We start from the raw sequence: 15,055 nt of genomic DNA, 5'->3' as shown, positions 1-15,055 counted from the left end.
ACTTGCTTGTTCTTTTTGAACAAGCATTAAAAACATGACTGGCGATTCCACCCTATACATATACGTTATGTTCCTCGGATGATCAAATAGTGTTGGCTCAAGATTATGAAGATCTACAATATACTATGTCAAAAAAAAACTCATCGAAAGATACAAACATTGGGGTCTTGAAGTAAACCTAACTAAAACTTGAGTTGAAGCAAGCAATCCAAGAAAGAAATACCCAAGAACGAAGAACTATTAGCCTACTTAATAGCATTCTATGGGACCAAAACATATCCAAGACTGACAAACAAAATATAAATAACAGTATTGTAAAAAGCGTTACAACTTATAGCAGTGAAGTATGGCAATTAAAGAAGAACACATAAAAGATGCTGGAAGCAACAGAAATGGACTTCTGGGGACGATCAGCCGGGAAATTAAGGATGGAGAAAATTACAAACGAAAGGATCAGAGAAATTAAAGGCGTCAAACATTTTATAGTGGAAAATATAAAAGTAAAACCCAACTTATACTATAATATACATTATACTGCCATTACTCGCTGACGAGTATACAGGCATCAGAAGATGGTCACGCACGGCATTTTCTTTCATGAGCTTTTTTTTCTGTGACCGAAAAGCCTGATACATGATGTTATCTTTCTACCGCACTCCGGACATTCAAAAATCTCATTGCTTTGTTCGCTCGGCCTCCTCTTACCGTCTACAAGCGCACCGTAGAGCAGATTTTGGTATGCGGTATTTGGTATGCATTCTGCATATGTGACCAGCCCATCTTAAGCAGGATTTTGTAACCATGACTTCAATACTCAAGCAGTTAGCTTTTTCAAGGACCGATACATTTGAGACATGATGGAACCATTTGATTTTTAAGAGTTCTCTAAGGTGTCTCTGTTGCAACTTATGTTTGTCAAGGTTGTCTAACCAACTGCAACCTAGCCTAACCTAACCAACTAAATCAACTTAAATGGTACAGGCACGTCCAAGAATGACCATCAATAATAGACTGCCAAAACAAATTGTGAATCGCACATCCACTGGTAGGCGCAAAAGAAGAAGACCAAGAAAAAGCTGGAGAGAGGGAACAGATCGAGAAACAGAAGACAAAAACAATTAGACGCAAATCTCTGGCAAGATAGGCAACAATAGAGACTAGGAATCGGAAGACGTCGTAACTTACCTTCAACAAATCGTTCCTTGGATCGGCTAGAGGCGGTCCCAGCTTGCCCAACACCCTGTCCTTGACCGGCGTCAGCTTGGGCGGGCTCGCCAACGCCCTTATCAAATCCCCGTTAACCATTGGCCCGGCGGGCGGGGCGTGGATGTTAGTCGTCGGCATTGGCGGCGGCGGCGGAGGAGGTGGAGCCGCGGGCGCGGCTGGCGGACTGGCCACGCCCGCCGACTGGTTGACCTGAGAACTGTTGAGGCCGCCGGCGAGTTGCTTGGGAGGCGAGGCCTGTTTCGTCTGGATGAGCGTTTGCTGGGTGGGCGCGGGCGGAGGCGGCGGAAGGTCTTGGTTGTGGTTGATCGGTGGCGGACTGAGCGGAAGTTCGGGGGTAGATGATCGGTGCGGGCTTTCTGACATTCGATGCTGGAATTACATAAATTATTATTATAGAAAGATAAAATTATTTTATTAAAAAAAAATCAATATGAAACTTTAGAGTTACTACGAAAAATTACTCTACTAAAAAAACACAGTTTAGTTTAGAATCTGAACGCACATTTGGATAACCATATTAGCGTCAGCAGTAGATGAAGATTTTCCAGTTTTAATCATCTGCTGGTAATGTTAAGGGTCAATACTGTATAATGGCAAAAAAATGTACAATCATCTGCCTTTGAATATCAAGTCGCTTTCATTCTTTCCCGCATTTCGCAAATCATACTTACTGGCGAGAGCCCTATATGCGGTGAACGACTTTTTTGTTGATGTTTAATCATGAACAATTTTGAATTTTAAAATTTTGATCATCTCACACACTGGTTAAAGGTCTAGTATTTAATTTTTTATAACCAGTGGCGTAGCAAGGCGGGGGCGGAGGGGACGGTACGCCTCGGGCGGCGACCCTCCAAATACCTGCGGGACGATAAAAAATTGTTATAAATGTGGCGGACGGATTCTGTAGGGGCGGCAAACCTCCCTCCTAGAGGCTCTCCGGCCCGGGCGCCCCTAACTCACGCTATGCCCACTGTTTATAAGTCTTGATTATTATTAGGTAAGATTTCGACAGACGATAGAAAAAAAGCAGATGACGCCCCATACCAATCAAATTATTTTACTAAAAAAAGTTTCTAATATTTTTTATGTTAACTATGGATGGATTTAAATATAAATCCGTCATGTGTCGTCTCTTGTTGTTTTTAACCAGTTTTATTGGTTTATTTCAAAAATGACAGATCATATTTTAATTTTATTGGTTTGACGGAACGATGAACGACAAATGGACGCCGATACGTATGAACTCGCCTTTAGATTTTTGAGACTTGTCAAAGTCTTGCCAAATTATAGGTTATAATTTTGTGTCAACCTATGTCAAATATTTGCGTTTTGAAAAACGATGCATTTTGATTCGTGTTATTACGTGTGTTTTGTGTCTTTTGAAGTCAAGTGGAGGAAAAATCGTGGGAAAATTAACTGTAGACCACAGAGAAAATACTCGTATATGCTACAAGGATCCTACTAAACATATACTACTGGAGTAGCTAAAAAATATCGACATCACACGATAGGTAAATAATGGATATTAATACTGCAGAAAAATAATGTCAAAAGGTACTGGTTTAAAAAAATTAAGATTAAAGTTAATTAATCAACCTTTAGATAAGCTATAAAACTTGGTAAGTGTTATTATTAATAAAATAGTTTGTTTTATTTGTTACTGTGAAATATTACAAATTTGTATTTGTACATAAGTAAGAAATAGTTCTTTTTTATATTTTTTTGGTAAGTGGTGTTTTGTTCTTGTGTGTTTTGTATTAACACATACAGTATTTTTAAATAAAATAACTGGATTATATTTTTTCAGTTTTATACAGTTTTTTTTTCACAATATTTTGAAGTAATCACTTATCAGTCAAATTTTAAATATATTAATTTCTTGCTATGTGTTCCAGTTGTACCAACTTATTTCTTTGTAAAATAAAATAAACTACCTACTTTGAAATTAAAATGACAGACACATCTATCACTGTCAAGGATCTTGTCGTTGGACAGACTATAACTGCATTGTGTGTGGACTGACAAAGTTTAGATCTGTTGTGTGTGGACTGATTCAGTTCAGATCGTACAGTCCTACAACTGCTGGCAAACTGTATGTGAATGGGCACCTTAAGTGTCACGGAATTGTATTGAAAAAAATTCCCAACAGAGACACCGCCCATTCTTATACATTGGTTATATAACAAAAAATGTTGTTTATCTCAAAATACTGATTTTGACACTTGCAAATTATTTACTTCAAGTCTTGAATTATATTACACCCTAGGTTAGGCAAAGAAAATATCTTTTTTCAGTTAAAGTTTACGTACTTGTAACATGTGGGGTGGTAGTCCGTTAGGCGGTGGCGAAGTAGGCTCTGGTGGAGGAGGTGGCGGCGGTAACTGATCCCGACCTGAAGACGGGATCCTACCTCGAGTTGGAGTACCTGAAGTCGGCGTACCTTGATTCGATGGGGGCGCTGGAGGGGGTTGACTAGGCCGCGATTTGCTTCTTGTGGGGGTGCCTCCAGCGTATAAGGATTCAGAGCTAGAGGGACAAATGTAGATTATTCAGTATATCCAAAGTATAATGGCTAAATATTGAAAAACAAAATGTACCTATAAACTGAAACATAAAAGTAACAAGGCATGCTAGGTATGATTACTTACCTTAAAGGTCCCTGTCCATATAGTCCATGATGATATAGGCTCTGCTCATCATAATTAGGAATTTGACCATTATTTTGATACAGGGTAGGCGAATGTAAACCGTCTATGTGTTCAACGTCTCTTTGATACGATCTCCTAATCTCTATTGAATTGGGTCTTGGAGGTCTTTGATCTTGGTTTGGAATATAACCATCAACTTCTTGATATTGCTGTGGTATTTGATGAGGAGTCCTATTATAAAAAGTTTTATTTAATACACATACACATACATTTAAATCAAAATGTTTAATGAAGAATATGCATAAAGAAAACAGAGGTACCTATAAATTGTATTCTGTTGAGGCATAATATATTCTCCATGTTCTCTAGCAATTTGTTTTTGCCTTTCTCTAGTATTCTGGGGTGCCCTGACTCGCTTTTTATGCCTAGGTCCTCCTTGGGCACCATCGGCAGAACTCCTTCCTCCTCTATGACCCCTGTAAAAATGAAAATTACAATTGAACTATCTCAGGCAAAACTACTAAAGTATACAAACAAATCCTTACTAAAAATATATACTTTAAAATAATGACTTACCTGTTTTTGCCCTTATCGTGCATGACGCGTTCCGTGTCGTTCAGCATTTCGGCACGCCACAGCTCGAAGAAATAGTTTGGATCTGTGTAGAATTTCAGACCATCTTTGCCGTCGTCCCGATAACAGTTCAGTTTGTCCAAAGGTGGGGGCCTATCGCAGGAACTGTACGTTTCCAGCATGGCGGTAGGCATTGTACCTCTCGAAAACACCTGAAAAAATAAAATAAAGACACGTCAACATACAATGGGAGTAACCTAACCTAACCTATCCAAGTTACCTGTTTATTTTCTATACGTCATTCTCTAACCCGTTGCGAACTCAATCGCGACCATCGACCGATGAAGCAGCGATACTTCCCCACTCCGGTTACCTCGACCCCCACGCGTTATATTCGCAACTGGTTAAAAAATAACGTAGTATAATGCTTATTTTATATACGGTATCTTTATACTGTTACGAGCCCAACATCGACCATCGACCGATGCAGCAACGTTCGCCGTAGTGCATTCCCCACTTCGCTGTATCTGGACCACCGACCGTTATCGAATAACTGAGATTTTTCATACTAGTTATTTTTTGGAATTGCTTCGAGCCGCATAAAATTTCGTGGCGATGCAGAGCGCCGACTTCGTATCACAAGCGGTCGATCTCTACATGTCGTTATTTTATATCTGTATTTTTTTAGAACAAGGGATGCGCTATGATATTTTTAAATAACTGTTATAAAATAACAGATAGTTAAATAACAACCCATCTCTAATTTGAGTTTAGTAAACAAGAATAATAAAGATGTAGCCTAGTTCAACCCATAATTATATAAAAGTGAAAAATTATGCAGATAATGTGCTTTCATAGCAGTAATACTCAATCAAAATTAAATTATTCTATCGCTCTTCGTTTTAAGATAAAAAATTAAACATTATTTTTCCGCCATCTTTGTAGTGCTTCTCAATGGTTGAATTTGAATCAACAATTGTTTATACAGGGTGTTTCAAAAAACATGTGCCATCTCTCATGGAGAGATTCCTCATGTAAAAATACGATTTATTTTTCATATCAACATAGGTCTGATTCTGCTTTGTTTCGTTGCTACAGGGTATTAAAATCTTATTATTTTTTTGATTTATTATAATTTTCTTCCAAGTACTATTAGTGATTCGAATGAAATTTTGAGGGTAAAAGTTAATATAAGTGCTACATATTTTAATACTAAAAAAGTGTCGTTAAATTCATCAGGGACGTGCTTATGGGTTACCTATCACAGGAATATTTAAAAAAAAAGAACATGTGTGCCACTGACTTTTTTTCTTTTGATATCAAAATTGTGTAGGCCGTTTAAAGCCAATTAAAAGTTATCTCTCAATATTTTGTCGAATTCGGCCTCCTTGATGAGATAAACGCAATTTTATTAATCACAATTAATAAATTATATATTTTACATAATTTATTATTAAATATTTTTATAATTCGGTATTATTACTATCAGTCCAACCTACAGCAATTTCAAATAAAAAAATAATGGTATTTAAGATAATTACAAAAAACCTAATTTTAAAAAGTTTTAACATCCTGTAACTCTAAAACTATGCATTTCCATACCCATGTTTATAGGTTTTTTCATATTTTCTGATGAGGAGTCAATGACTATTTATTTAAAAATTTCGCAAGTTAATTATATTATTTTTTTTAAAGATAAGACGAAAGCTATTAGACTTGGATCAAGGCAAATTAATAAAATTGCGTTTATCTCATCAAGGAGGCCGAAATCGACAAATTATCAAGAGACAACTTTTAATCGGCATTAAACTGCTTACACTATTTCGCTAACGAGATAAAAAAGTCAGTGGCGTATATGCTTTTTTTAGAAAAATATTCCGGTGATAACCCATATGCACGTCCCTGGTGAATATGTCGACACTTTTTTAGCTTTAAAATATGTCGCATTTATAGTAACTTTCATCCTCAAAATTTCACTCGAGACGCTAAAAGTACTTTGAAGGAAAGTATAATAAATCGAAAAAATATTAAGTTTTTAACACCCTGTAACTAAGAAACAAAGCAGAATTGGACTTATGTTGATATGAAAAATAAATCTTATTTTTATGCGAAGAATCTCCCCAAGAGAGATGGCACATGTTTTTTCCGTTCAGTTACGTATTGCTAAAACAATACAAACATTACTACAGTAAAACTTTTACATCAACGTGGCAACAATGCTTTGAAGAAGCCAGACAACCCGAGAGATTTTGGCTTTTGGGAACCCAGGGAATTCTCGGGATTATTTGCCGTAATTTCGATGAGTTTTTTCTTACATGCTCTTTATAACTATCACTGAGTTTGTTAACTTTTTTCCAACTTTGTCCGGAATTCATAATAGCTGTGATTGATTATACTCGTACGTAGATATTACTTTTGCAACAACAACAATAACAAAATAAATAACTAGGTATACCATTTAATTTAAAATGAGGTTATATTATACATTATCAGTTTTATAATGCAGATATTACAGCGAATTTATTTTGTTAATCACAATTTTATCATATAAGGCTATACATATAACTAGTGTTGTATACACCACCGTAGTTTTACGCAATAAAACATTCTATCATACAACGTAATACAACTTTAATAAGACAAGTTTAAGTAACTATTATATGATCTTGTGACTACTAGTTATATGTTACATGGTGGGTATAAGAGTCTAATAAAATAATATGTTTGTTATCATATAGCATTGTCTTATTCAAGTGTTATATCATACTAAAAGAAATTATCGTTTAATGTGTTATAGGATACGTTGTAAAAACCACTAGAAAACAGTTTAATATGACAACTTTTATTAAAAAACAGAATGGTGGAAACCAAACGTTTAATAAAATCAAGCAGTCCTTCAGACAACGCTATTCGACTGTTATAAAATAATTCAATCTTTTTAGAACTTCTTTTTGCTACTTGGGTTATCAACAATATGTTCAGTAACGCAAGATTTATCCGGTCTACCATATCTTATCTGAGCTAAATGTTCTTTAAATCTAGTTAATATTGATCTTCTAGTAAAACATATTTCTGATTACAATCTTTACAAGAAATTTCATAAATACCCGACGTTTCCAGTGGAGGTGTTTTGTATGAATCCAAAGGATAATAATTTAATCCAAAGGATTAAAAAAACTATTACTTGGTAAAAAAAACTGTTACTGCTATATTTCGACCGCCACGAGTTGTCGTTTCAGAAAACTGATTTTCCCAAATCTGTTAAATTTTGGAACTGGTTCGAGCCGTATAAAATAACGTGACGTATTATACCTGATATTTTGTAAAAATAACAACTGTTGCGTTATGTTATTTCTAAATAACTTGAATCTTAGCAATCGGGTCGTTTCTCTGTATATGAAGGATGTTTCTAGATTGTTCTTTCTATGGAGTATTGAGTCACTTTATGTGTGTTCATTAAGACAATAAGTTCAAAAGTTGTCCTACTCTTAACTTAATATAATTAAATATCTGTTCTCCATGTCTTTTCCAAATAAAAATATTCTGATTTAATTGTCATCTTTCGTAAAAACGAGTATAGGTGGATAGAAAACCGTTATTTTCTTAGATATAGTGTTTTATATAAAACCTTTAACGTTAGAAATATTGTTTAACTGTATACATTTGTGGTATAAATTTCTCTTAATTAAATTTACCGTTTTAAGCATAATTTTTTTTTAATTTTCGGAAAACTGGAAAATATGCTAATTCTTTAAAAAGTTTTGGATCCGCTCATGGGTAGAAGGAAGTGGAAAATATCGATTCTGGGGACCGTCGAATTAAAAATGGTTTACCCTTCGGCTGACAAAGAACAGATTCAAATTAAAACTTTGATAACTCAGCGTTTATATTGATTGTGATTGCTTAATCTTCTTATCCGGCCGAATATTGGAAGATTAAATTTGGAATTATTTAGCAATTTGGGTATTTAAATATTTTTTGTCGCAGTTTTTACAAGAAAATATATACTTTGCGACTGAGTTCTTTTATTAAATAAAGCCGTACAGGGTGTAACATTTCACAGCAATTTGATTCAATGTTTCTATAAAATGAAAGTGTTCCAATATACTCAGTTTAATAATAATAAATGTGTAAATGCATATGGAAGGAAACTCATTTCAAATTCAAATATATATAATGCTACTTTATCTACGAATTTACTCTGTTTTTTTTTTCTCAAGTAAGATTTCGACAGACGATGACAGAAGAAAAGCAGATGACGTCCCATACCAATCTATTTATTTTACCAAAAAAAGTTTCTAATATTTTTTAAGTTAACTATGGATGGGTTTAAATATAAATCCGTCAGGCGTGGTCTCTTGTTGTTTTTAACCAGTTTTATTGGTTTATTTCAAAAATGACAGATCATATTTCAATTTTATTGGTTTGGCGGAATGATTAACGACAAACGGACGCCGATGCGTATGAACTGGCCTTTAGATTTTTGAGGCTTGTCAAAGTCTTGCCAAATTATAGGTTATTATTTTGTGTCAATTTATGTCAAATACCCTGCGTTTTGGAAGAAGTTGCATTTTGATTCGTGTTATGTGTGTTTTGTGTCTTTTGAAGTCAAGTGGAGGAAAAATCGAGTGAAATTTAACTGTAGAGCCAGAGCACAGTTTATAGTTAATACACGCTGCCCAGGCAGAAAGTCTTATACACCAATAAAGTTACCATCAATAAAGTTTGTATACCATCTCGTCGTAGATAAGTGCATGTCGTATATTGTACAAGGATCGTATACTAAACATATACTAAAAACTGGAGTTGCTGTAAAATATCGACATCACACGATAGGTAAATAATGGATTTTATTTAATACTGCAGAAAAATAATGTCAAAAGGTACTGGTTTAAAAAAAATTAACATTAAAGTTAATTAATCAAACTTTAAGGTATAAAATTTGGTAAGTGTTATTATTAATAAAATAGTTTGTTTTATTTACGTTGTTTTATTTATTCCTGTGGAATATTATACTTTGTATTTGTACATAAGTTATATTGATAAATATAATAATAAATGCGGGAACTTTCTTGAAGCTTGAAAGTAAGAAATAGTACATTTTTATATTTTTTTGGTATGTGGTGTGTAAAACTTAATAAAAAATATATATACGAAAATAAGTTGGTTATAATAATGGTTTTATAATTCGGAAACTTTCAATTTATTTATCTAGCAATGCTAGAACACTCCATTAATTTGAAAGTCGATTAGAGAAAATAATATGATTCATTGGCAAGCGATGTAAATATTTGTGATCAGGTAAAAATGTGATGTAAGAGGAGGCTTAGCTTTTCGGCGCGCGGCAGGTCAGTCGGTAGTAAACGGGACGACCGGCTGTTAAGTAGTGTTGTGTTGTGTTTTGTCACAGAGCTGACATTTGGAGGTTGCGAGTCTTATGACTAAGGTAAGGTTAGGTTAGGTATAAAGGATTAGGATATACTATACTATAGGATATATATACTATTAGGATACGAGTCTTATTGACTATTTGGATACGAGTCTTATTGACTATTAGGATACGAGTCTTATTGACAATTTGGATACGAGTCTTATTGACTATTAGGATACGAGTCTTATTGACTATTTGAATACGAGTCTTATTGACTATTTGGATAAGAGTCTTATTGACTATTAAGGATACGAGTCTTTTTGACTATTAGGAATGCGAATCTGTTTAGCATTTAGCTGCAGATTTGCGTCCGGGGAAAGCCCCTATACTTATTTCAGGTGACACCAGCTACTTGTTGAAGATTAACCAATAGATCCGAATAATATTTGAATTAGATGGAAGATATGGAATGGGATATATTGAATAGAATACCAGTGGCTATGGGGCGGAGTACCCCCGGGTGAGTTTTACTATTTAACTATCAATTTTATCCAGATCAGTAAATGTTTGTTTTGTTATTTTCATGTACAATGAGAGCCTGCTTGCCAATGACCAATCAAATGGATATTTGAGGTGAATTTGCATTGAGAGACCCGGTTGAGTAAACCCCAGAAATAAGCGATTTTACAGGTGTTTTGTTCTTGTTTGTTTTGTATTAACACATTCCGTTTTTTTTAAATAAAATAACTCAATTACATTTTTTCAGTTTTACGCAGTTTTTTTTCACAATATTTTGAAGTAATTACTAGTCAGTCAAATTTTAGATATATTAATTTCCTGCTATGCGTTCCAATTGTACCAACTTATTTCTTTGTAAAATAAAATAAACTACTTTGAAATTAAATGACAGACATATATAACACTGTCAAGGATCTTGTCATTGGATAGACTATACCTATGCATGCGAAACCTAGACACTTAAAAGCGAGACTATAAGGAAGCTGCAGGTCGTACAACGCTTGATGGTACGAAATATGTTGGGAATAACAAAGAAAGACTATAAAAAATAGAGTGGGTACAACAAAATACCTAGGTAATAGATATCGTCCACAGAATCAAATCCTTCAAGAGGCAATAGGCAGGACACCTGACGAAAAGGACTGAGAACAGATGAACCACAAAAATTAGAGCATGGTACCCACGAGGAATTAAGAGACCTATATAGAATAAGACTAAATCTAACATAGGACCATGATATTAGGAAATTAAAAGGGACAACAATAAACAGCAATGGACCCAATTAAAAAGGAGATTATCTAAATATGTGAGTAAAGCTACACCATAATCGAATATCATAATGATGACGTGTAAATAAACAAATCAAAAATAATTAATGTTGTTTATATCATTGTTTAATATAAAGCACAATATAATTTCCTTTATTGATATATATTTAAAAAGAGGTTTATTTCATCTATTTTTTGTATAACATCATGTCCGAATAAATACTTATTTTTATAAAATAGCCTATTTTGTGAGTGTGTTCAAATTGGAACACGTTTATGCCATTTGAATAAGGTTTTACTGAAATGAGTCTATTAGATACAAAAATATAAAGGTCAGTTGTAGGCAGCATTCGGGCCTAAATTTCCCACGACATTACTATATTTAACCCTTTTATATGGAGACTTTCGCAAGTTATGATGTATAAATATTCAAAATGTGTAGGTATATTTTCGAGAATAAAATTACGGTCAAAATGTCTCTTGAAATATTTATATTGGGTATTAATATTACCATGTTGGTAACAGAGAGTTTTGGGTTGGTATTTAGATGTCTAGGAGTGAATCGCTATGGCGTTCTTGTAAGTTGGAGAGAGAAAAATGCGATGTGTTTATTCCTCTATCGACCAGGTGGTGCATCGTTGTTGGAAACATAGGAAATCGCGTGCAAATTTTGACCTGTCTAAATATTGTAGTAAATGTTATCATTAAAATAAAGAACTTAATTATAATCAATATAAACTAGTCAAAACGAATTAGGGATCGCTTTGATAAATTTTAAGTTTTTTTTTAATTAAATTTGAATGTAGAGTATGAACCTTGGTGTTCATGGCGAAAAAAATTGTCAAACTGCTGAAATTTGTATTTTTATTATGTTAGGAATGAACAATTTTTATCTTAATTGTCAACAGATAATGTGTGTGTCCTCCACGCTTTCTACGTACTTCTGCACACGGATTTGCCATAGACTGAATGAGGCTCCGAATAATCTCTTGGGGAGAGGCGTTCCATTCCTCTCGAAGATTTTCCCCCAAAGTTTGGAGATCTGGTGCTTGTGGACGACTTTGTAGTCTTCTCTTTAGTAGGTCCCAAAGGTGCTCAATAGGATTGAGATCAGGGCTATTAGCAGACCAATCCATAATTATTGTGATATACTCTTCAAGGTATCGAGGACCTACTCTTGCAGTATGAGGCCTGGCATTATCCTGTTGTAAGATGAATTCTGGACCATACTGAGCAGCAAATGGAATAACATATGGTTCAAGAATCTCATGTCTGTATGTTTCAGCATTAATTATGCCGTTTAGAAAGACTTGTAAGTTCGTACGCCCATAAAAGTTATACCGCCCCATACCATGACGGAACCGCTACCCAAATGAATCGCTTCTCTGACTGTTGTGTCCAGATACCGTTCATTCGGTCTTCTGTATACTCTCTTAAATAACTTAAAAACATTTTTTTTTAGGTATAGAAACATATTTTAGGTATAGGAGCATTTCACTAGTAAAATAAAAAAAGCGGGCTCCCATTTGAAAAAAATAATTTCTGATAATTTTTTAATCGCTCAATTCATTGACAGCTGCGGCCATTATTATATGATATTCGAACAATTTAATTTTTGAAATAGATAGCCACATGTCTTCTCTTTATGGCACAGTGGCTGTGGTAATTTAACGTTTATGCTCTACAAATGGTGTAAATTTGACGTTTATGCTCTACAAATTTTTTGACAGGCAGTTTTTTCCGTCCAAAAATTTTAAATATTTTTTTTCTCAAAAAAGATTAATGTTAGGTATAGAGTGTTTAAGATCCTAAACTTCCCCTAGGAGATGCAAGACCTTGTCGTTGGTGGGGAAGCTCCTGGTCAGGTGCTGGGGGGAATCCCCTCTAGCACTTGGCTTGGTCTAAGAAGCATCTCACTCATCGTCTTGTCCCTGACTGTAGTGTCGCGGCCAGGGAATTGCACCAAGACATATAACGATACCGGGCGGGGTACGGTGAAATACCTTACCCACGACTGCTCTCCGACGAAAAGCTGCCATTCGCAGTGGTAATGTTTATAAAAAACCCTACAATTTTTTTTTTAAAAAGACTGAAAAATATGTGTTTTTTATTTATCATATGGATCTGCACTTAAACACCATTACTAAGTTTTTTTTTATTTTAGGAGATACAGATGCCCAAAGCTCTATTGCCGGACCTTGCATGTTAACTGAAAAAGTAATGAAAAGGTGAACAGGTAATCAGGACTACAGCATAAATATCCTGTAGTAAAGACTTTTGTAAATTGCAACGGTATAAATTAATTATTAAGATTACTAACCTCTGATTGGAGACTGGTTATCTAGCTGTAGTTTCAGGTTAGATCCTCGCCTGGAAAACCTTACAGTGTGCCATTCATTGTCATTGACGTTTTGTCCAGCTAATAATATCTGAAATTAAAAAAAAAACTTTGTTACATATAGAGTAGAATATAAACATAACTTTTATGACACTTGGTTAAGCACGACTACTTGTTCTAAGGCAATGTTATTACTTTTTTGAAGTGAAACTTCTTTGCGCGTGCTGGGAGTAAAAATTCAAGGCCGTGACACACAAACGCGAGACAAAAAGTGGTAAGGACAGCCTACGGCTTAGAAATACGTAGTGAAGCGACGTGGATTTGTGAGCAGTCCACGTGTTTATCAAAAATATTAATATTTTAATACAAATTTTGTGAAAGTGAATCAAAATCGTTATTATTTTTTTATTTTACGCGTCTAAAACGATTTATTACAGGTAAAGAACTATTTTTTACGCGTCCAAAACTATTTGTTACACGAAAAAAAATATTTGTTACACCTAAAAAATAATTTTTTAATTTTTATTACTTTTTCAACATTTCAAACTAGACTTTTTGAAACATGTCCTTAAAACCCTTCATTTTATAACTCTTAGTAAGAAGTTTCACTTCAAATATGCGCGCACACACCGCAAAAAAACTTATATTTCGACACTCCCAAGGAAATCAAATTTATAGGGTACTAGCGCGTACCCGCGACTTCGTTCGCGTCGAATTAATCATTTGTAATGGTGATGATAATGCAAAGCAAGAATTTCCATAACATACAAACTGGATAAAATTTTATCACATTTATGTGTGCATGAGAAAAAAACAATATGGCGACATTATTATATAACTTGGTAAAATTTGAGGGGTAATTTCATCTCGTTGGAATTTGACTTTCGAAAAATCCTTTTGCCAAAAATAAACTTTTTACGTCAAGCAGTTTAAGCAGAATCGTGGTTAATCAATTACCCAACTTTTTGAACACCCTGTATGATTTTTTAAAAAATTTCGAAATATGTAAAAAACAAAATAAATTATGCGTGTCCAAGCGTTTTCCCATATTTGAGGGGCGTTTTCACCCTCTTGGAATTTGAGATTCGAGAAACCCCTCCTTATCGAACCTCTACACCCCACAGTCAATCCCTTTGCCAAAAATCAGCTTTAAACGTCAAGCAGTTTAAGCAGAATCGTGATTACTCAATGGTCATATTTTATGAAACATACTGTATAAATTTTTAAAAAAAATCTTAAAATATGTAAAACAACAAAATAAAATATACGTGTTTAAGAGTTTTTCCGAAAAACTCACCGGTTTTTAAATAAAAAATATTCCAATATTTGAGGGGTGGTTTCACCCCTTTAGAATAGGAGCTTAAAAAAATCCCTTCTTATCGAACCTCTACATCCTAAAGTCAATCCGTTTGCCAAAAATCAGCTTTTTACGTCAAGCGCTTTAAGCAGGATCGTGTTAATCACGATCCTGCTTAATTGATTAACCAATGACCAGATTTTTCGAAACACCCTGTATACATTTTTAAAAAATCTTAAAATCGAAAAATCCCTTCTTATCAAACTTCTATACCATAGAATCAACCTGTATGCCAAAATTGAGCTTCTTACGTTG

The 15,055-nt window shown here is 34.3% G+C and overlaps 2 protein-coding genes across 2 annotated transcripts in view; both read right to left on the bottom strand.

Annotated features, from left to right (window-relative positions):
* Positions 1 to 963: 963 nt before the first annotated feature.
* LOC115878477 (wiskott-Aldrich syndrome protein family member 2-like) lies at positions 964 to 12,454 on the bottom strand. The gene is made up of 6 exons (XM_030894995.1): positions 12,047 to 12,454; positions 4,452 to 4,660; positions 4,196 to 4,351; positions 3,876 to 4,106; positions 3,537 to 3,753; positions 964 to 1,596 (listed from the first exon to the last, which is right to left on the bottom strand). Exons 1-6 carry the CDS (start codon positions 12,452 to 12,454, stop codon positions 964 to 966), a joined length of 1,854 nt encoding a protein of 617 aa, XP_030750855.1.
* A 966-nt stretch (positions 12,455 to 13,420) lies between these two features.
* The window catches only part of LOC115878476 (neurexin-3), a 350,620-nt gene continuing 348,985 nt past the window's right edge, over positions 13,421 to 15,055 (bottom strand). The window contains exon 14 of the mRNA XM_030894994.1: positions 13,421 to 13,534. Within this exon, the coding sequence (XP_030750854.1) occupies positions 13,421 to 13,534 (114 nt within the window). The remainder of the gene's footprint in view (positions 13,535 to 15,055) is intronic.

This window comes from Sitophilus oryzae, unplaced genomic scaffold (assembly GCF_002938485.1).
Source record: "Sitophilus oryzae breed Bouriz unplaced genomic scaffold, Soryzae_2.0 scaffold_1514_pilon_pilon, whole genome shotgun sequence".
Lineage (NCBI taxonomy): Eukaryota > Metazoa > Arthropoda > Insecta > Coleoptera > Curculionidae > Sitophilus > Sitophilus oryzae.
This window is presented reverse-complemented; position numbering and strand designations above follow the sequence as displayed.